General features: G+C 45.3%; 1 protein-coding gene across 8 annotated transcripts in view; it reads right to left on the bottom strand.

Moving 5' to 3' along the window:
* The window catches only part of sash1a (SAM and SH3 domain containing 1a), a 184,525-nt gene that overhangs the window by 51,011 nt on the left and 109,584 nt on the right, over positions 1–23,930 (bottom strand). The window contains exon 1 of one of the 8 annotated variants that reach the window (XM_030404408.1): positions 3,711–4,444. The exons of 5 other annotated variants lie outside the window; for them this stretch is intronic. In XM_030404408.1, coding sequence (XP_030260268.1) covers positions 3,711–3,821 — 111 coding nt within the window. In that variant the 5' untranslated portion in view covers positions 3,822–4,444. Of the gene's footprint in view, positions 1–3,399; positions 3,584–3,710; positions 4,445–23,930 lie in introns of those variants that run through there. 2 more of the 8 variants (XM_030404412.1, XM_030404409.1) reach the window with 2 other exon arrangements.

Genomic DNA, 23,930 nt, shown 5'->3' with positions numbered 1-23,930 from the left:
CTATGATAGACCGTGGTAGAACAGTACTGGCAAAGATATAAAGTGGCCTAGCTAACCACGGTTTGGCAGAGAAGGTCTGAAGCATATGCTGCCACTCTGTATGAAGTGCTATGTGGGAGGAAGCACATAGGGATCACCTCGTCTAACCATATGTTTCCTAGACACAATCAATACGCCTGTCTCAAGAGTAGCATCCAATCCTTAGGTTTTTAGACATGAAGCGCTGTCTGGTTTACAATCAGGGTGCCAGGGTTTTCTCCAAATGGACAAACTCCCACCCACGCTGTTTCAAAGCACCACAAAACCCTTCAACACAGAGAAGGATTCCCTGCAGGCAAGTAAAATATTTCCACAAGGCCTTGGCTCAGGATGACCTTTCAAGCAAAGAGGTTTCTTTCAGAGGAGCAAAGAGGGAAAATAATGGATGACTGTCAGCTGTCTAGGTTTGTGAATTACACAATTGGCATGTCTGTAAAAGTCAGCATCGAGTCTCTCGTCCATATTTTATTGAGAAATACAGTTATTGCAGATAAAATTGAACCCGACAGACTATAGAACCATTTCCTTCAGGGAGGTACAGTGGAGAGGAACTGAAGTGGATTATCACAGAGATCTTTGAGTCCATTTAGTTGCACGTGCCCTCAAAACATTACACATAACGCTGAAGCATATAGCAGTTTCCAGTCAGGCAAGTTTTAATGTGGCTCATTTAACATTCAATAAAAGAGACTTCAGATCTGAGGGGGGGAAAAAAAGCCCCTCCAGTAGTGGGCTGGGACTAGAATCAAATCCCCTTTTCAGACATCTGTAAATCCAAGCACTTGGAACAGCTATAGCTCCTGCACCATACCGTCCCAAACTGCCATTGACTCTTAATTAGCTCAAGGGCTATTTACTTCAGCTTCAACCACAAATAAATGACTGGCTTACTTAGGTATTCTTATTAAACACATTCCACAACAGGCTGCTATGTATGGTTAACCTCAACACTATGGGGCTCCCTCGGAAAAAAAAACAGCGCAGGCCGAAGTACCCTTTGATTCGCAGTCAAAGCATGATGAAAACTTATTATGAAAGCACAAATGCAGATTAAATTATGTAGATGAACTCTTTGCCGTCGGCTGTTCCAATAACCGTATGTCACATGAGTGTAGGGTTGCAGCTACTGACTTGTTTTCATGAATGATTAAACTTCCAGCTAGTTTCATGGTCGATCGTTTGATCTAAGAAATATCACAAAGTCTTGAAATACCCAAAGACACTTCATCTTCCATCATAAACGACAAAAAAAAGCCGCAAATCCTTAAATTTGTGAAGCTGTAACAAGCAAGAATTTGCCATTTTTGCTTGAAAAATGACAATTATCCAGTTTTCAATTTATAAGAGCTGATTTTTTAATCTCATTCCCAACTCACTAAATACTGACGCTTTGGGATTGTAGGTCGGGTCGTCCACCATTCCCAAAGCGACCAGTTTATGCTTAGTTGGGACTGAGACTCAAAAATCAGCTTTTCTTACTAATGGGACCTTTAAATCAACTCATCAATCAATCAGCCGATCTGTGCGGCTCTACATACGGCATGTGAGCTGAAACAAAACACAGTAAAGTAAGCATGTTGAGCCAGATCTTTATCAGGGCAGATGTCTATCTGTGCAAAGTATGTAGGCCTGTTCTCACGTGTGGGGAGCCAAGACCGAGCACATTTGTAACAGTGAGTTGAGTTGGGTCAACAGGCTTGGAGCACATCCAAACTTTCCCCCTATAGGCTCCCGGGCAAGACAAAAGCCATTGAAATCATAAGAGCAAAGGTTAAATATAGCAGATCCATTTTGCTTTGAGGGAGATACGGTGTCCATTGTGCTCCACATTTGTATCTCATTCGGTGCTTATAGATAAGGAGCGCATTGTTGAGAATAAAGGCACTTTACAAGACGTCTTTTTGAGACCGGTTAATAAAAAACATACCTGTTAAAACCGTGAAAATATAACTTTTATATAGTTTTGCACAGCTGTACTGCAAAGACATGACACGATGTTTCCCTGGTAACCATTAACTTTACATAAATGAATCCTGTAACTTCACCAAAGTCATTCACTTCCAGGGAAGAGCAAAAAAAAAAACAAAAAAAAAAAAAAAACAGAAAGTCACTGCATTACCACGGCTGCCAACCGGTTAGTTCTAGTATGACAAACTGACCTGCTGAACTTCTAGAGAGACTCTGAATATCGGCTGCCAAGAAGGCTGATCAGGTTCCATACTTTTACACTCCTAATCTTAGCAGATCTGTTTTGTAGGAAAATAAGACGGTCACAGCTATCCAAGCCTCCCCGAGACATAATCTTGTAAAGCGATACAGTACGTGGAACAGGATTCAACCGATAAAGCTGAGGTCAGTGATTTTGAAATAATGCAAGTGTGTTGCCGTGTCTGCTGGCAGGACGGCCAATGGTTTTGAAATAAGTGCTACAGGATGTTTATTGGCAATGATACTTTAAATCAATGTTAGGTTAGTTCATGGCCTCCAACAGTGTTGATAGTAAGACGGGAAAAAAGGATGTGTTTTTCTAAATCTTGAGAAGCTTAAATGAAATAGTGGAGTCGGGTGTATGTCACACACGAGTAGAGAACAAAAGAGTTTTCGGAAAGCTTGTTACTGCTGTGTGTGTGTGTGTGTGAGTATCAGCTCAAGAGGGAAGAACGTCAAAGATGAGCACAGCCTCGCAGACATTTGCCTTCAGAGCAATAAATCTGGATAAATTGCCTGGCAGGGAGCCAGGTCTCCCACCCGGTGTCAGAGGGCAGGACAGCCTCCCCTCCTCCTCATACATGCGCGCTCGCACACACACACACACACACACACACACACACACACACACGTGCACCAATCACACTCCTGCATTCACACACCATTCACATCGCCAGCGCCAGACTAAACCAAATTAACACCTCTGTCTTTGAGCAGGCCGGAGGTGACTGCAACACATTTGGTCAGCAGATCAATCGGATCTCTTGTTGCAATACACAGCTGCATCTCCACAAAGAGTCGCAGGCATTGTTTCGAGGCTCCTTTAATTATAAAGAAGAGCTGGAGACACTCAATCAAAGTTAACACACACTATTATAACACTAATTAGGACAATTTTTCTCAGCATATGTCTGAGAGCACAGTCCAATCATGAGCACTGTGCAGTGTGATCATCCACAGACACAACACGTCTCCTCAGAAAGTAAAATCTGTTTAACTTGGAGGAGGAAACCGAAACCTCTGGGCCGAGCCAGCAGAGCCGAACCGAGCTCTCCCCGATGGAAACAATGCAGTGTGGGAGCACACGAACTGCACAACAGAGCAGGCAAAAACACAAACACACACACCAGGCTACAAACGCGTAACACATACCATACTCTCTCTCACTCGATTCCCGTTTGCATCGAGATCCAAGTGCGTGTTCTCGGCCAACTCCAACTAAAGCACCTGAACCCCGCACCGCATGTAGAGACTGCTGTTGTTGCGTTTGCACCTCGCGGCCTGTGAGCACTCAGCGGTTCTGTTGCGCGATTTGCATGCGCCGACTAGGTGGCTACCAGATCACTCATCCGGGCAAGTCAAGTGTCACCTTCGAGGATCTCTCGTTAAGTTGTGAGAGCCTGTGATGTCAGTCTACAATCGCCCTGGCACCCCTCCCCCCCAACCCCAAAAGAAAAACTTACCAGCATCCCCATAACGTCCGTCCACAGTTGGGAAAAACTGTCGGACGCAGCGGCGCTGTCCGCCTGGGGCTCATCGGAGGGCGCACCGGTCCCCTGATCACCTTCCATCATGTTCCAATAACTTTTGTGTTCAGTCAGACAAATCTGGTGCACAGCTTGAATCCAAACCTACACGGCAGGGAGGAGGAAGGGGGGCGCGCTGATCACCAGCAACACACGAGAGTGTCGGTGCCAAGGCTGCTCCTAGAGAAAGTTGCCCTTGACGCACCGGTGAAACGCTCCAACACTGCTTGGCACGATCCGAAGTTTAGCGCGTAAATTGCGTCCCGACATGTTTACTCGAAACTCCCGACGTCAACTCGAGCGAGGAAGAAAAACTTGAACGGACATAAAGGGGTTCGCCTCGAGTTGTGTGGAACCGCAACAGGTCATCCGTCTGAAAAACTTCCGAGCGGGGGTTTTGTTCCCTGCTCCGCAGTCCGCACCGCACGGCTCAGTGCCCGGGCGCAAACCAAACACCACACCGACGAGAGGAGGGGGGGAGGGAGGGGGAGAAGTTTCCGAAAAAGTTGCAAGAAATCCCTCGATGAGTGACAGAAAGTGTCTAAACTAGCGAGGCGAGCGCACGTAAGCTTATTTCCATTAAAAAACACACACACACAACACCGAGTGAGAGAGAACGCCCGGAGCACAGAGCAAATCCTCCAAACACTGCGCCTCCCCCACTATTCACCCGCCGTCCCTCTCCCTCCCTCTCTCTCTCCCTCTCTCTCTCCCTCGCACACACTCCTCCCAGCAAAACATTACAGCAGAAAAAGAAAAAAAAACACACTCATGTCAGAGGCACAAATGGCCAGGAGTTAACTCAAACCGCTGATGAATCAATAATCACGGACACATCAGACATAAAATATAATATAAACGTGTGATACTTTTGGTTTTAAAGGTGCACTATGTAGTTTTAGAGAGGACGTTTTAATCAGAAGAGAAATCTCTTTATTGACTGGTGAACAAACACAACTTCATGGGGTTTTACTTTGTTTACATGTGGCGGACCCTGCCACTTTTTCAGAACAGTGTTCTGCGAACCTTATTTCCCCTGAGAACAGCGTGTTTATTCAGTTACGGAAAAATAGAAAAGCTTTAAAGTGTGTATTATTACCACATTAATAATAGAGTTTGAATTTCTTGTTACACAAAGTGTCCCTTTAACACCGAATCACGCTTGCATGTCTGAACGGCATTTTTGCGGTGACCAAGCCCGACTTAGTGATGATTTTTATGCCCCTGTGTCGCCTTCCATTAAACATTTTAAAATGGTGAGTTTAAAGTTTAAGCCATTTAAAGTCATTACAAGAGTACAGTTCATTTTAAGGGATTCTTTTCAGCCGCTCAGAAAACTTTTTTTTTTTTTTATTATCTCATGCTGACACGGCTTTCCACCAATACGTCTCTCCAACCGGCGGTTGAATAGGGACAGTGAACAAAGCACATTCTCCACACAATTGAATGAAAAACAAAAAAGCGCATGGGAAAAGTGTTTTTTGAGGGGGGTGACGCACGCCGTGCCCTTTGCCCGGCATAAATCTGGATGAAACGCCGGACAATGACACAAAAAAAAACCCCAAAACATACAACTTTTGCTTATAGGAGTTTCTTCTTTTGCCTTATAGGATGCCCACACACACATGCTACAAACCGCTTTGGTACACAATGTAACAGCGAAGGGCCTTCGCGCTCCAGAGCTCATTTGAATACAAGCAGGGTGAAAAAGAAACACGTCACGCGCGAGCATGAAATTGCACAGCTATCTCGTCTGATCAGCCGTTTGTTATGCTCCGCCAGCGGCCTACTCCATTGTAATGAAGAAGTCCAGAGACTCTATCTGCGATTCTCTCCCCTGTTGTTGTCAGAAGGACATTTTTCTCAGCGCGGCAACAGCTGCCAGGTCTTGTGACAGATGCCAGGGGAGGAGGACCAGAGATAGAGCGAGAGAAGTGAGAGTGAGATTGAACATTTCCAAAATCGCAGCTCCTTACTCAGCCCCCCCTCCCCGTGGTTTCAAGTCAATCTAAAAACGCTGCCTCACCTGCTGTTTGCCTGATCAGCCGACAACACCACGCGCAATCAGAACGTGTATTCAGAAGTAACGTGACGAGAGGAAAAACAACAGGGGGAAAAAAAAAAAAAAACAGACATTAACCTCACGTTCCTTTCTGTAAGCATGTAAAATGTGATCAGTTACACAATAATCCCTGGTGCTTCAGTTTCACCTGTGGTGCAAGCGGATATGTGACCCGGCCTACTGGGGATTACGCACGGTCCAAATGACACTCACACTTTGTGACGGATCTCCAGGTGATCATTATGCATGTAATCTGTAATTTAATTTGAACCCAAGGCTTCACAGTACAAGTGTGTTTGTATGCAGTTTTAAAAAAAAAAAATAAAAATAGGCTAAAATCATAAACAGAATGTGAAGAAGTAACAGTCTTGACGTAATGCCAAAGATGTCTAGGTATTGCGTTCCAGATAGACATTGAAGTTAGCATGCTAACCAGCTAGCCCCTTGTCACTTCATACCTCAAGATGTGATAGAATAGACCTATACCTAGTGGACACAGCCCTTGAGGTACATGAAGCCAAAAAACGCTCGACTTCCGGCCATGCTACAGCCGGGGTTCTTCTGCATAGCTTCTGCATTGTGAGGCCCACTAGAGACTTCTGCCGAGCGAGACGGGTAACTTCCTGTTTAGCGACGTGTGGCTCCTCTAGACTTTCCAAACGTTATTGGACAGTATGACAGTTGAAACAAGTCATTTTGTGGGGGTTGTCCACCATTTTACAGCCCCTTCCTTCATAATTGTAGCTTCAGGGGAAAAGTCTTTTTGGCCTGCAGGGAACTGTTGATGTTCACAAATCAAGACTGAATAGTCAAACAATGGCATAGCTGTCAGTGGTGGAGGAAAAAAAAGTCTAAATCGAAAAAGGAATCGAATCAAGCCTCGCTGCCGTTTGGTCCCAATGCGCCAGAAATCCAAACTTACTGTCCAAACTTACTCCTCTTCGTTGGCTCGGATTGCTCTTTTACATCCAGCGTCATGGTTCAAAGTGTGTGTAGGTGCAGGATGACTTTTACAGGCCTCGGATGAGCGGCAGCTGCTCAACAGTGTCCTGCTCGCAGTCTAAACACGCAGAAAAACACACGCTCACACAAGAGCAGCTTTGTTGGCCGACGAGCCGACAGCGCGGGGGTCGACCTTGCATCTGTGACCTCGGGGTGACGACAGCAGCAAGCGGTTGGACCGCCAGTGCGCCTGTGTGTGTTTGGCCGTGCCATGACATCACTGTGCTGTCCATCAGCCTGCCTCTGTTTTCTAAAGAGCGGTGACCACGTTGATCCCCACCCCCCTTCTTCCATCTAGAACAGGGGTGTTGGAAGTAACCCCCCCCCAGCACAATCACTCTTCCTTGCCAAACACTCTCCCCCTTTAGCCAAACACGAGACGGCGTGACCCCACCTGGAGCAACTCAAACAGCGGGGTCAAACTGTTAATGAGGAGAGAAGGAAGCCTGTTGACTCAGTGCGCACTCATCAAACACTGCCAGTATGTATGTGTGTGTGTGTCTGTGTGTGTGTGCAGATGCCGGCTTTCTGTTTCTCGCTTCACGCCGACTGCTAATCAAGGTGTCACGTCGCCAGACAAGAGGAAACAAAAGTCGCTCGCTAGTTATGTCGCCACATGCTAATTGCCAATTTATCGCATGTTGGCTGAGTCGCCTCCTTTCTGATCAGCTCCGAACATTCGGCGAGAGACGAGGAATAGATCTGGAGCGTGTGGACGCGAACGCGGAGTTCAGACGTCTGCAACCAATTCATAGTCCATAAACGTGCCCCTGAACTGCAAAGTGGACGAGTGTGAGAGCTACAGTTATTCCATGGTTCTCAAAATATATAGGAGGGTTCTTCCACGAAAAAAAGGATTATGTCATGAATATAAATCACTAGCGTGGGTTGCTTTGAACCACGGTGTTGAAAGCCTCAGGGGCTCAGACTATATCCTGATGCACGTCAAGTATTAAACTCATTTTTGACGCTTTCTTTCATCTACCTTCTCTCATCTCTATTATCTATTATTAATCGTTTCATTGTCTTATCATGCCTTCTTCTTCTCTTGATGGCTTCCTGAGGGGCTGGGAGGAAATGTATGCCATGTCATCAGATTTGGGAAGGAGCAGGATCACCTCTAGGGTAGACGAGAGACAGGAAGGATTTATTTCAGCCGGATGCGAGGCCATTTGCTCAGCGTAAAAAACAGTTACAAACAGGCCTCTTGTTGGCACTGGCGGTGACTGATCTGCAGGGCCGGTTGGGAAACATTAAGAAATAATTAAAGACAGGCCCGGACAAGACCGAATCTCACCCTCCGGTTCTCTCTAAAAGGAAAGAACACCCGTTTCTTGCAGGTATCACTCCAGACAAGAAGGCCTTAAGAGGACCTCTCATCTACAAAGAATCAACTAATCTCCCGCCGAGCCCCTTTCATTAACCACTCAAACACTCCCACGGGCCAAATAACGTGAAAAGACGCGCACATAAACATCCGTCGAGGTGATGGATTGTCACGGTGTGTAATTTTCTGCTGCAGATGACTCAGCAAGATTATGGCGGCGTCTCTGCATGCACCCATAGGGGTGGTGATGCAAGGTAAGAGAAGAGGAGAGGACAGAGAGAAAGAGCAGGCGGAAGATAAAGGTCTGGAGGGAGGTGGAGGGTAGGAGTAAGAGAAGTTGCATATCAATGTAGATTATGTAAGAGGAATAATGTAGGCACAAAAACACTGTTGTTTTTTGGAGCTTGTTTGCCACGAGCTAAGACGAGGCATGAAGAGGAGGACGGAGACAGTGGATCCTGAAGACTGAGTGAGAAAGAGAGGAGATCAAGATGGAAAAAGAGTGCAGATGGCGTTAAAGAAAAGCAGGGCCAGACCTCCCCTGATAGTGAGAGTGACCCTCCATGGAGGTCAGTGAACCCTGGGCCTTATAAATAGCTCCTGGGGGAGGCACGGATCGTGCTGGGCAGGGCTGATTAACAGCACGGTGGACAGACATCAAGGGCACCGCTGACGCACTTAAGGAATGCTATACAAGACCACACAACACTGACACACAATGAAAGAAGAAGTCTGAGGCAAATAAGTGATAAATGGTAAATCTATGGTTAATTAACCATAAGTTAGCAATTAAATAACTGTTAACTAATGTTCAATTAACATACACAATAAAATGGTTAATAAATGATTAATTTAGTAATTGTTTATTGAGAAGTTGCGACAGATTTGAATGTAAATGGTCAATAAACACAGTGGGTCATCTATAAACATTATTTGGCACGGCATTATAAAGCTTAAAGGTGCAAAAATGCAAGAATCTGAATGAGAGACAACCAAAAGATTTACTAAAATAATCAACAGAATGCAAAGCAGCAACAGTTTCGATGTTATGAGGTCCGTGTATTGTTGCAAAGATTTTTACCGAAGAGAGCATGCTAACCAGCTAGCCGTGGCTACACTCCCCTGATCCTTCAAGCTTCCAGTCTGGACCACTCGTGACATGGCTAACTGAGCTGACTAGCATGTTACTCTGGTGATGTGATGCCTCCTGTTGGTTTGAAGAGGGAATTCAACATGTAGCTAACTCTTACATATTACACCTTTAAAGGTAGCTGCCTTAGCAAGTTAGCTCAGTTAGCCGAGCAGCCAGTGGTTTGGACTGGGAGCTCGCTGACCGGTGGAATGTAAGTGTTTACACACGTTTAAAAAAAAGTAATCGAAATACTCTAACACATTACTTTGCGACAACACCGCTGTCTATTTGTCATACCTCCGTTTCGATACGTTTTCCTCCTTGTTTTCACATCAGCATATACATCTTTACACCCGAAGCTTAATTGGATCGGATGTCCTGAACCCTCATCCTTTACTTCTCAGCGCTCCTTCTCTTAGTGAATAATTGGGATCAAGATTTTCACATCATTAATTCCGCTTAGTCGGCGGGTCAGAGGCTTGACGTTCCCCCGGCGTTTCCTTTTGAACCAGCCTGTATGTGAGCATTTGTTATTCTTATTCATGTGTGTGTGCGCAGGTCGAGGTGTGTTTATGTGCAAGAAAAAAATGTGTGCATGTGTGTGTGATGAGTGGGCGGCCGGGGCCAGCCCCTGTGTGCTTCACACACCACTGAGTGTTGTGTGGGAGTTATCACACAGGCCCAATTAGCATGACAACTAATTACTGTTTCCTCGGTCCCCTCCCCCAGCTAAGCAACTCATTAAATTAAATCAACACGCCGGTCCCTTCCACCTAAAACAATGCTTTCAGGGAGTAATAATGAACGCCGGGTGCTCGCTGTTTGTGTGCTCGGGGTTTTTTTTTTTTGCTTTTTTTTTCCGCAGGGTGGTCAACCATAACACTGGAAATGTTAACTCCAAACATCAACACAGGAATTGCTTCTGGGCCAGAGAGGGAGAGGAAGAAGGGTAAGACGATCGAGAGAGCACGAGATAAACACACAACGTGATATGCACAGGCAGCGGGGAGAGCACTGAGATCAAGAGAGATGAGGGGTCCGCCTGGGGTATGAAGTGCATGTGATAACCGGTTGTTTGTGGCACAACACACATGCACACACACACACAGTGTCTGTCAAGACTTCTCAAACAGCTCGGCAAAAACAATGTCGAGGAAAAGCGTGCCAAATCTGCACACCTGCCCTCACAGAATGGAACACAATATCCTGCGCGGGTGTCAATGTGATGCGGGGATCCAGTGGGCCGTGAAGAAACCGACAATATTTATCGGCGTCGCTTGCGAGGCGGCGAGGATAGAGGAGCACAGCTCAGAAGAGGCCTCTAGGTTTGTGGCAACATGACCCACTGACTCCAAACATTTTCATTGGAGTTCGTCTTCTCCCGCATTCTTCGCGTTGCATTTGAGCGAATCTGACGTTTAATCTGAAGAGTTCTGGGTGTGTGTGTGTGTGTGTTGGCGGTTATTGGTAAACCATTATCACCTCCCGCTGGAACACAAGCAATTCCGAGTCGGATTCGACAAGTAGTTACCCATAGCTTTTTATCATACGCGGCGGTAATCGCGGGTCCCCTTTCATGTGCTCTGTGTGTGGAAGACTCTGCGATATGAAAACAAAGCATATTTCTGCTAAGCCCCCCGGATTCCCGGATTCTCCATGCAGCGGACGCCTCCGTGGCCATGTGGTGGATGATTGTGTTACACCGTTCTGCGTGCATGTGCGTGTGAACTCGCATTCCTGGGTGTTTCAATCAGGCGCGACTGAAAGGACAGATGTTGTTTTGGATATGAGCGAGCTTCCAACGGTATGAAACAGCAGACCTTTAAACTGAGTGTTTCTCAGCTATCTGCAGTGCATTTGAAAGAGACGTGGGGATGGAAGGAGATAACGGGGTATAGAGTGGATGTTTGTTTGGTTTGTTTGTTTGTCTGTGAGCGTGAGGCCACAGGTGGCAGACAGCGGGGATGTGTGGCTCTCAGTGTGGATGGAGGTCATGAGGCCCGGCAGCTGCGTTGGTGTCATGGTGGCAGTGCCAGGCTGACGTCTAATGTCCGGCGTGTGTCATACATTCGACCGGAGCGTACCGGAGCTCCGCATCAGAGCGCTTTCACAATAAGGAAAGGGCCCGTCCTGAATTAACCACTACTGTAGCCACAAACTGTTACTTTACTTTGAAAATCTGCCGTACTAGATGTTACTGTTAAAAAGATTTCTTACATTTTACCAACTCAATATCAAACCCTATATTTGATTTTTTTCTGCTTGGTACATTAATATTCTCAGATGTATTATTTGTCTAACACTGTGCTGACAAAGTGTGGGTGTGTTTGTGATATAAATGCCGTGTGTAATTTGAATGTAATGCATGTTCTGTCTTGTCAGTCAGGCTTGCCAAGTGTTGTTCCGTCACCACACGGAAGATTCACACGTGACCTGCCGAGAAAACTGCAGTAGATATTAGCCGTAGGCTGGCGCTGCTGCGGCACATCAGTGCAAACAGTAACATTCAGGTTTAGTATCATAAAAAGGCCTCTTTGTCAAGATGTGTCAACCTTTCAGCAGTAAGGAGGGATACTACTGCTACAAAAAACAGCCTATAGTTGAGAAAAAAACATGGAAATATCAAAATTATCGAAAAATGGCAAAGTGCAATATCCAAACGTGATTTTTTTTAAAAACAGCACTATTATGACATACTGTCCATCGCTCTCCAGATGTCAGAAAACATGTTTGTTTGCTATCAACCACAACAAATGTCACATAATCACGATTTTTTCAGTGAAAATGAAAATAGTGATGCAAAATTGCTCATTCCCACTACTTCTAGATAGCAATCTTGATATCTGCCAAAATAAAAATAACATATCATTGTTTTGACCCTATAGTGCAGCCCGAGAAGGCACCTCAAATCTCAACCCAGAGATGTTGCATCTGTTTAGGAAAGATAGCACTGCACCGGATCAGACTATTGCAACACAAACACTGTTTTGTCTCCGAGTCTCTTGCTTATCGGCAGCTTTCCCACTGGGTATGTTTTGCCATCTTTTCCTCTGCTTTTTTCGAATCCCTTTCAAAACACTGCTTTCTCTCTCCCGAGTCCCCACTCGATCTAAAGGACGGGGCAGTTAAAATGGGACACAGTGGTGCCCCCTACTGTTGTCAAATATACTCATTAAAAAAAAAAAAAAACAACAACACAGAGGCCCTCCTGCAAACAGGACAGCACATCCTGTTCTGTCAAGTCAGCCGCTCCGCCATATGTTAGCCTCTGAGCTAGGTGCAGTAAAAGTGAGCTTGGCCTCGATGTTATTAATGACCATGTGCGCTCCGAACACATAATTATCCCCTGCAGTTTCATCTTGAGCTCAGTTTTATAGGACTGGCTTCAGGTTTATGGGACACAAACACTCGTAGGCACTCGCGCAGTGCTGAGATGGGGTAGCTCTGCCTTGACGGTGCAGATCCAGTTGCTAACAAGACAGTAGCCGGTGGGGCTCGATAAAGATATTTTACGGGTCTCCCCACTTTGTTTCCACCGCCTCAAACGCCCTCACCTGTTGCCTCGGCTCACATGCCACGGAAAAAGAGGATGGGGTTACAGATGTCAGTCGCACACACGTGTGTCCTGGCGCTGCTGTTTATTTGAACGCTGTCGATTGCAATCAGAATTGAGGCGCGCATTTTTATTTTTTTTTACGCGGTCACCTTGACCAGAGGGAAACAAGCAAACGACCGACATTCAGTCCACACAGAAGCAGAGGAAGACAGAGAGTCTCCTGTGGACTGCGGTGTGAGAGGAAATTCCAGACGTGGGGATGCCGCATCATCCCCCCCTGGCACACGCACGTAAACAGGCGGAAAAAAATAAAGGAGCTGTACGCAGACTGGCAAATCAAAAGCTAAAAGCACATCGAGCGCACGTTTTATAATCTTTTCAAAATTTCACTCTCGGCTTCTCCTTTCCCCCCGCAGATTTATATCCGAGGCTGCAGACACGGCTGACATTTGGTCATGTATTAGATGTTATAATAACTTGTTCCCTCGGCCAGCCCCAGGCCGCTCTGTGGTACGGCCCGCGGTAATTACTGTCAGTATGCACGCAGCCGTTGTATATCTCAGGCCTAAAACCCGCGACACAGGATCTGTCACACACACTCGGCCGTTTGCACGTTAGAGGCGATTAAACGGCCGTGTTTAAATACATGCTGACATGCAAAAAAAACGTCTTCGGACTCAAATCAGTGGATGGATGTCAAAACCTCAATGGAGAGAGAGATTTTCAGCACTGATATATTATTCGAGCGAATCCCAATGTTCTGTGCTGTTAGAAGTCGTACCAGTGTGTCGGTGGAGATATATTTGGGGAGGATTGGGCCCGGAACCAGAGCTGAATAGTTTCCCCATACTATAATTCAATTCCAAGAGCCAATAGGAGGAAAACTGACCCAACTTTCTGCCTGTTTCTCAAACACAACCCCCTCCTGATGAAGATACTCAAGTTCCTCGCGACCTAATAAATTGTTTCTTATCGCATATAACAGAATTGTTCCACGTGTAAACACCCAAGCCCTCAACATTTATAATCAGTTTCGGAGTTTATTTCATTGTCGGAGCACCAAATTCCTCTGGCGCGGGGCCTATCGGTCCACTGCACCGCATGGAATTCCATTTTCAGATATCCTGCTGACAGAGAAGCGGAGGAAGAATCCACCGAGGCGAGAGAATCTGTCTTTTTAACAATAAATTATGATTTTTGATTTACATTTTGTCCACTGACCACAGAAACAAAGTTCACTGAGTTAGTTTAAAATATGGCACACATGCGTCTCCGTTCCTTCAGGTGTCTCAGACTAAACTGTTTACTCGGCTTTAGAACCTGGCTCCGCACTCCGGATTTAACTGCGGTTTGACAGCATGTACCGTACTGTATGTGGTTTGGACAGAGCGCATTATGTAAGACCTCCCTAACTGACATCATTAGCCGGTTTTGGTCCGGAGTCTATAACCTTGACCACAGCACATTCAGCCCCTTTCACATTTCCTTCGCAAGTAATTTATTTTTTTTGTTACTTGCGGTTTCTCTCCACCTTATTCATGGGGGTTACTTCCCGACATCACAGCGAGGACATACAGGAAGTTTTGTAAAGGGAGGTTGTACATCTTTGGCAATTTGAGCGATCGGTGTCTCACCCGAAGTGGGGTGGGCTCCAGTACCCCAGAAATATCTATAACCGGCAGCGTAAAGCGTACAGGTCCACAATAAAAAGACATCAGAGCGAAATAATTAATGGATGTTCAAACCAATCATTGTCTTTTCCACCAAAAAAACCCGTCTTCGACTGCTGTGTGTGTGTGTGTGTGTGTGTGTGTACACAGCTCAGTCTCGATCCGTCTCTGTCTGGCTGTCTACACGAAACTCCGACCACACAACACACAAACATAGTGCAAGCTCAGCTCAACCACTGTAGCCCTCCACTTTCACAGGAATTTCCCCCCGTTTCGGCCCAAAGGATCCTGCTTACACCGACAAAATATGAACCCAGTGGCAGCGCGGGGCCGCAAAAAAACACAAAACAAAACAAAAAAAAACGTGTATATTTTCCCCCTAATTACTTAAACAGGTTCACATGGCCCGGCGTGCGCGGTCCTGGTCAAACTTGCGGATTTTGTGCTCGCAAGAGCAAATAAAACTGACGCTCATGTGAAGGGAAGGGGAAAAGAGATGTTTCCGAGTGAAAGGGCAAATTCAAAGTACACAATCCCTGAACAAGCACACTGGAACATTTACGCCGCGTCGGGGGTGACTCTTGTGTTTCTGTCCTGTAACCGGCTGACTCAGAATCTGAGAGTGGCTGAAAGGGTTTAGAGGGTACGGTGGGTGTGACGCCTTGGCATCAGCTGGGGCGATGCTTGCTCTGGCCTGACGAGACCTCATTACAGGCTGGTGGGGAGCCCTGTCTGAATTCGCGGGTCCAGATGGTCACTCAGATCCAATTAACGCACCTTTTCTGACCGGCTCTCACCGACTCAATCCCTCCGTCGCTCTGCTTTTTTCGCGTCCCCATGGAACCTATCAGCGTGTAACCTGCGACCAACATGCGAACACAGCGACAACAACAACAACAACAACAACAGCAAACAACCCCAGCGGAGAGACATCAAACGGAGCGGTCGGCGGTCATTAAGCTTCGTCGTGTTTAATGGCTGTCCTTCCAGTCTGGGTTAGAGGCCGGCCAACGCGACACAGTAATGAGTCTGCTCCACTAGCCCCCCCCTTCACCCTTTCTGGAAGAGTGGAGCTACTCCGGAGCCAAGACGGCTCAGCGGTACCAGGAGCGTCAAGAAAAGGTTAATGGGCCCGCTGAGATTAAAAAGCGGGTTGAGTACATTTCAGTTCGGGATTACAGATGGCTCTGCCTGAGGTGAGGACACATTGCAGAACAGGACATTCTATGTTTGAATACAGACTGCATCGTTTTTCATCTGGGCTGTCTTGGATGCACGATAACAACATTTCATGTGTGATTAATGTTGTTTTTCTACAGGTTTTTAGTACGTTTTCAGTGCAATTAGTCATTAAAACAAGTGTGTTAATAATGGGCGTGCTGAAACTGATCTGCTATTACATTCATTATCCATAATTGTCTTTGTCTGATTGATCTTTTAGTCATACAATATCAGAAAATAATGATAATTGCCCTAGAATTTGCCAAACTTGACATCTTCAGACTGTTTACTTTGTCTGAGCAACCCCTCAAACCCCCAAGATATTCAGTTTACAATAACATCAACAAGAAATAAGCCTCAAATCCTCAAATTTGAGCGACCAATACTAACATTTGGTATTTTTTCCTCATACATAACTTTTATTACCTACATACGCTTCCCGTAAGTCTAAAAATGACTGCTAAAAACTAAGGGAAGTGTTTTGGGCCAGCTTGAGACCTTGTTGTACGGATCAGACGGGGCTGCGAAAAACATGGCAAAAATACAGTCTGAGAAAAAGGATCAGGGGCGGTCAGAGGGATGAAGACGAGCTAGGGGTCCCCGGAGGACACGCAAACACACACTCGCAGGAGTCTTGTGTCGGCGCAGGAGTGTATCTGCTGCAGGTGCTTGGTGCTGAGCCCGTGCTGGCTGAAAAGATATCCATACCCTGCGGCACAGAGCTGGCGTATAGCCCAGACCCATGTAGTATTTACCTTCCTTCTCTCTGATTATCACTCTTCTTCTTCTCCTGCACCATCGCTTTGCTGCAACACCAGCATGAGGGCGCGGACCTGTCGTTTGCATCGCTGTCCGTACCCCCATGACCGCACGGAAACGAGGACGCCTCAGTTTTAATGACGCTCTCTCTTCTTGTCTCTCTACACACAGTTTCCCTTTTTTCTTGTAATCAAAATCTGGAATATATTGAGGGACAGCTGCACGGCGATCTAGTCATGATGATCTCAGAGCAACACACACACAAAAAGAGCACATATGGCTCATAAAGCACAGGCATGAGATTTAAGTAGAACAATTTAAAGCTCTCCATATCACATCTTCAGGGGAATTAAAAGCCAAATTCTGAGCCGAGGAGGGGTATTTCCAAGGGTGTGTACGTGTGTGTTTTGGAGGAAGAAATCCTACCTCGCTGGCTTTCATCCCAGAGTTTGGTGGGTGCGGGGAGCCATAGGGATGTGGAGCTGAGCATGTAGAGCTCACGTATGAGGCCATTCAATGCATTTGAGTTATAAGAGACGTACTGTGCTAATTTTTTGGGTTCATCATTTTATTTGAGGTTACTACTAGAATAGGTTTACATGCTTTGAGGCTAAAAAAAACCCAGCCTGTATTATGAGCCAAACTGGCCCGCAAGGCATAAATTCTGCAAATGTGTGACATGGTGACATAGTGTGGTGTCACCAAGTCACAGAATTAAAGGCAGGACTACTGACGAGCCGTTTAAGGAGCTGTGTTTTCTGTGGGAGATAGGAGCTTCTGCCGGTGTGGACTTTTACATGCACGACAACCTATATAAACACTGAAGGAAAGGAAAACAAACTGAAAAAGCATGATAGGTCTCCTTTAAAATAATCAATACTCATGTACGTTTTTATGCAATGCCACATCATTTCAACTGTCAGTTAAAGACAACAAAAGCCATAAACTGAGCCACATTTATTGGTATAAAGCAGATGTACAATATAAAACTCACCTGGTCATATAAAGGCGGACAGGCAGCTGTAGGAAATATGATTTCAGTTTACAGACACGACCAGGTTCCTCTTTCAGACAACCGCCCTGCAGCTTAACACTCACAAACACCTGTCACATCTTCTACTCTGACTCTACCCCCTGACACAAACATCAGTGCCGGGTGAAATGTGTGGCAGGCAAAGGCTTTACTCACCATGAATTGAAGCTCAACGAGATCTACGGGGATAAAGCCGGGGTAGACCCGAGGCACAACAACGCGTCTTCGCTCCGCACTGAGTCACATCGAAATCTTGCTGCAGCTAAAATAAGAGTCGGCCCGGCTCAGACGCCGTCCAGTTCCACGGTTTAGCTGGCTCAGTCATAACCTCGGCCAGACTTCTGATTCAGCCTGTTTATGGACACGAGCGGCAGGACATGTGGCGGAAACATGTTTACAGCTGCGGCCAGGGGAAATTGAAAGGTGGTGAGTAGCAAAAAGGGGAAGAAGTTTAAAATCGTAAACTTTATTGGCTAAACTGCAACTAAAGAGTAAAAGGGAGGAACAGGAAGGAAAACACTGATTGAAAAAAAAGTGGGTAGAGAAGACATGCAGAGGTTACGAGAGGATGTTTGATGGATCCAGAGGGCAGGACAGGGGACGTATCATCGACAGCTGGGGCAACAGCTCCCCCTGGGGCAGAGCAGCTATAATACATAACACATCACTACATCTGCCACCATGTACCAAGTCCATTTGTTGAGAAAAAGAGAAAAAGAAACCACTATAATGAGATCTGTCATGTCAGTGGCACGCTTTGCCACTTGAGCTGCAAAGAAAAAGGCATAAAAGTATAACCTTATTGGTCTGAGTACGGCAACTTTCTTTTGGAATCGCTAAAATAGGAATGGGAGATAATTTCCTGATGAATCTGCGTCGATACAACCTAATTCATATGACTTCAAACTGGAGTAAAAGACGGACTACATGGATGTTCGTAGGCCAACAGAACCCTGCGCGTTAATCTCTCTCCCTCCTCTTCTCCCACACTCTGCTTTCACTCCAGCACTTTTATGTGTTTACCAACCTTCCCTTTAACAACAGCCATTAAACACCCACCTTTGAGTGAGACCTTAATGCGAGGCGAAATCCAGAGAAGAAAAAAACAAAACAAATTCACCCTCCTGATTCATTACTGGCCCTGGCTCTCTCAACACCTAGGAAGGGTTTACAACCCACACACACACACACACACACACACACACACACACACACAAAAACACATCCCCGCACGCAAGAGCACACATGTGCTGGAGAACCACATACAAGCACACACATTCCTAATCCGTATCCATGGATGTGGTCGGCGCTCCTGTGAGTGTTTTTCCATCCGTTCCGGGCAGCACAGCTGTCCTAGGGAAGAGGCAACCATTAATTTATGGATCTGCTGTTGCTGGAATCAGAGGCGAGGCCTGGACACTGGCCACCAGGAAGAGCAGCCCCCCCCCCCCCCCCCGCCCACGTGTGGGTGACTATGGTGTATCAAAAAGCAGGATCAAATCGATTTGAAGAGCAGCGCAAATACGATGATGCCAACAGCAGACCATAGCAAGAACATACTGTAGTTGCCTGTGTTGCCCGCTGAAGAGAAAGAAGCCACAGCTCGCGTACGCCAGATGCCCAAAGCCTCAAACCGAGGCTGATGAGCACAACCACCGGCCTTCCTTACAGGAAATACTATAACTACACCCTATGTAAATTACAGCATACAGAGACTGACCATTCTGAGTTGTGTCACCACAGAGAGACACACTCACTGAGTGCACGGTAATGTTGTTTACATTCAGTGTTCGTCACCAGAGTACACCGAATGGATCAAAAAACAAGTCCGGACAAACAGGCTCCTCATGAAATACTTCAAAAGCTATTGTTTGATTCTTTTATTTAGCATGTTAGTGGTTTTCTTTGTCTCCTTCCAGTCTTTCGTTGGCACGTCGGTTATCTTAACACCACATTAAAGCCGCCAACTTTCAATATGCGGAAATGTATGAAACAAAAATGGAACTGTGCGTCTGTTCTCACCCCGATTTCATGGACATGGAGCCAGATTGTTTGCTAAAAACACTGAATGTAGAGGCTAAACTGGCCTCAGGAGCATATCCAAGAAATATTTTAACATTCAAATGTGTAAAAAATAAATATCAGCATGGGGAATCTTAGCTACAGAATAAAGATCAACAACATTCTATTCCCATTGACATTGTATCATACATCTATAACTGTTAGAGCCAGTGTTGTAATAACATAATTAAGTACAATTGTTTTACTGTATTTATGTACAAATTCAGGGTATTTGTACTTTAGTTGAGCTTCAGTTATGTTATTTGTAAGATCAACGCTTTTCATACTATTTCTAAGTCCAAAGGTGGTTATTTTAAATGTAATTCTTTTTGATAAACTGTAATATTGAGTGTACCTTGATAGGTTGAGATTCTCTTATAAAAATGCACTGTCACAAGCACCCCCCCCCCCCCCCCCCCCAAAAAAAAAACCCAAACTGTTTTGCAGAGCTCATAAAAACATCAGTCTTAGAGGTAAATATATGATGATCTTATGGAATGCATTGGTGTGCATTCAACTACCCAAAACTATATAAAATCATTAAAATGAGCTCAACCTCAAACAACTACAGCATTTAATGCAGTATACACGTTAATGCAGCAGTAACACTGATGCAAAAACATCACATATAACAGTAAAACACTAGCCATTCTGGTATAAAATGTGTGCCTTTACTTTTGATTTGTAAAACAAACTCCTTGTGATCAAAAGCTCTTTAATTCCATCCAGAATGATCCTGTCAGTGTTCCCGGCCCTCTGCTTTGTTACAATAGACTATGTGTGTTTGTGTGGAGCCGTGCATGTGTTCATGTCAGAGGTCTTTGTCGTGCTGTGTGCTGCATGATTTGCGATGCCTGTGGAGGATCAGGCGGTGGGTTCGCAGGGATCGGGACAGCTTTAGTTGTTAGTACAGATACAGAGTGTGAGAAAGTCCTAGCGGCGAGCGCTGGCCGCGGCTGATATGAGTCCTCTGGGACTCCCCCTCTGCTGAGGTCATCCCCTCGCACTCCAACACTCGTACATCACTGCTGACTTCACCGCTGATCTCGGCCAAGCCGTTGTCATGGGCGACACAAACAGGAAAAAGCATGCACATGTGGATGCCTGGTGTTAAGAGAGAGCATCAAACTTTTATTGGTGTTTTATTGAGTATGGAGTGACGTTCTGCTCACCATCATTCAAAGAGGTAATCATCCATAAACACTCCTGTATTATGTTTAAATATTAGCTCTGCGCCACAAAGCCGCATGTGTTCCGTCTATTTAAAAAACTCCATAAAAGAAATTTTAAATAAGAAATGAAGTAGAACATGGAAATGTGTGCCGACAGCAGAGCACACGATTAACCTAGGAAGTGCTAATCACTGTGTTTGATGTGTGCATGTGTGTTGATACGTGCATGTGTGTGTACGCTCGCTGCCGTCCCCGTCTCCCCTGCTGCGCCACTCAATGCTCGGCATCCTGGGAAGTGGGGCGGGGGTGCCAGCAGTAATCAGAGCTCTTTGTATCCACACACACAGTCGAGCTATAATCAGAGAATGTTCTTTTTTTTTCTCCAACCAATAATAGCTGTAATCCTCTCATCTCAATTTGATGGGTGACCTGTGACACGCTCGAAAAACTTGGATTTCTGAGGAGATTTATGCGGTACCTGGCCTTTGACTTGTTTCAAAATAGATTTTTTTGTAAGCCAGCTTTTATGGTAGCGGTAAAATCTGCGAGGAATTACATTTCAGGCTCAGCTAATAATGACGGGAGCAAAAACGGGACTGTGTAGAGGGGTAGTGATAATCCTCAGGAACCAGCTGGATGTACTGTATGTGCCACCCTTTGACTCTGTATGCGCCTACAACATTTATCCATACACAGAAACAAGGTATACACATTTTCTGATGATAATCTGCAACTATTTCTATAATCGACTAATTATAATCGAGTCATTTTTGGAGCAAAAATGTCAAAACATTTGCTGGTTCCAGCTGCTTAAATGTAAGGATTTTCTGCTCCTCTTTGTCATTTCTGACAGCGTGATGAACATTTTTCCACTATCTTTTGCCTTTTTATATTGTAAACGATTAATCAGTTAATGGTAAAAATAATCAGATGATTAAAGGGGCAATATGTAAACATTTCTAGATGAAAAGGTTAAAAAAATCAGCTGAATGTAAATAAACAGCAGTTTTGACAATATGATATCTATATATTATATCGCAGAAATATCTACTCGAGTTAGCATGCTATGCAGCTAGCTCCTGGCCCATCCAGATCCAAAGCTCCTGTGCAATCAGTGTAAACAATAATACTCCCCTGGTCCCTGAGCTCCTCGACTACTAGCTGAGCTAACTAGCTAACGGCAGCTAGATTTAGCAGCAATCAGTGTCACTCTGGTTGTATGACAACAATCATTAGTTGCAGCCCCAACATGCTCACACACATATCTTGAGCTTGAGGTATACTGGGATAAAAATGACAAAAACACAGAGAGATGCAAGGAAATCTAACTTTCACATCCTCCTCTTCACAGACTAAACTATCGTTCCAAACCCATCAAAAGCAATCAGGCTGTAGACTGAATCAGTTCCCGGCAAACTGTACATCATTTGCAATGACAACGGTATCTTTGAGTGCCACCGGCACACCCACACAACCCACAGTAGCGCTGCAAAAAAACCAAAAACCGAACATTCTTCTCTCACAAATAATCTGCCTGCAGCACATAAAAGCCAACTCCCATGGTCAGTTTTTTTTATTTACTTGCACTACTTTACTGGATTCTAAGACTGACATTCTGACCAGAATTTCATGTCCAGCTAGGGAGCAGATTATATGAACAGTTGCCTCCAACCCACGCTTTGACAGAAGCTATATGTTTGTGTCCATCCGGCTGTCATGACATATGAAATGTCTTGGATTCCGTACATGCGAAGTTGGACCGCATACGCAAATATGCCTCTGCTCGGGGGGGGAAGCCTCACTGTAATTGGAACCAAATGTATAGAATGATTAACCGCGAGGCAGGAATCACACGAAGCACAAGAGCATGGATTTGACGTCTGCAGTTTTGTTCCTACGCGCGCGACAAAGCGCCGAGCTGCGTTTCTTTGTGCGTGTGCCTACAGACTGCGTCACATCAGCGCTGACCAGACCCCTTTTTCTCTGACTTTAACAAATCTCTGATTCAAGGCAATGGAGATGTGAGTGTACGTGTGTGAGGCGGCGCTCGTGTGCACCGCGATAAGAGCAGAAACATAAAAAGCGTGGGTTGGTGGGGGGGGGGAATCAGGAGTGAGAGACAGATAAGCTCAGGGTGCTGCTCTGAAGACTCATCTATCTTTAAAAAAGAAAAAAAAAGAGAGAGAGAGAGATGGATGAAATGAGGAAAGTGAGAAACGAAGAGAAAGAGAGGAGGATCAGTGAAAAACCCATCTGGAGTCCTCGCATGTGTCTTCAGTCCAGCTCACAAAGCAGAGAGAACATATTAAGACCTTATAAAACACAAAGCCCAGATGGTTGCAATGTAGCAAACTGTCTCATTTTCATTTTTCCTTTGCTTTAGTACGAATGTTGCAAAGTGATTTCCATGTTACACACTTGAATAAACTGACCTTTAGGCTCAAACACAATGCTTCGCTTTCCTCCCCTGCATTTATTTGTATTTACTGACGCATTCATTCTGTCCCGCTGTGACCGTTTCTTTGTCCTCACTCGCTGGTCTTGGTCCCGTTCCACTTCTGTCTGATTCTCTCTCTTTTTTTTTTTTTTTTCTTTTACAATGCACTGACATCACTGCTGACCAAATGTTATTACTCGGAGCAAAAACAAACCAGAGCTCTGTTCACCCGGTCGAACACGTTTCACTCCGCTCAGCTCCGATTTGCCGGCGAGCATGCATTACCGTATAGTGCGACGCTTTCTGGTGCCAAATGGCGCTACCTCGTTGGCCGTAGTGCTTGTCCTGCCCGGTGACATGCTGATGTAATGTGGGACATGCTAACTTGGCTGATGTCAGACCGGGATGATGCAAGGAAGAACTGTTTTACAACACATCACTACCATGTAACTCCACGAGATGTTTCATAATAAAAGACACGGTTGTGATGAAAGTACTGAAGATGATTAGGACCACTGGAAAAAAAACTTTATCTCTGACTTCAATTTCCACAGTTCAGACTATTTATCTCTCTAACTTTAGATTCTGAGATGAAATTCAGCGATTTAAGTAAGAATTCTGAGTTTAAAGTCGGTGGCCCCAATCCTCTAAAAACTAAAAATGACAATGATTACATTTATAGTATGGACACTGATGTCAGGTCAGAAAAGAAAAGGCTGTTCAGA

Source organism: Sparus aurata, chromosome 22, assembly GCF_900880675.1.
Source record: "Sparus aurata chromosome 22, fSpaAur1.1, whole genome shotgun sequence".
Taxonomy (NCBI): domain Eukaryota; kingdom Metazoa; phylum Chordata; class Actinopteri; order Spariformes; family Sparidae; genus Sparus; species Sparus aurata.
Note: the sequence above shows the minus strand (reverse complement) of the source record. Positions and strands in the feature narration are given on the sequence as shown.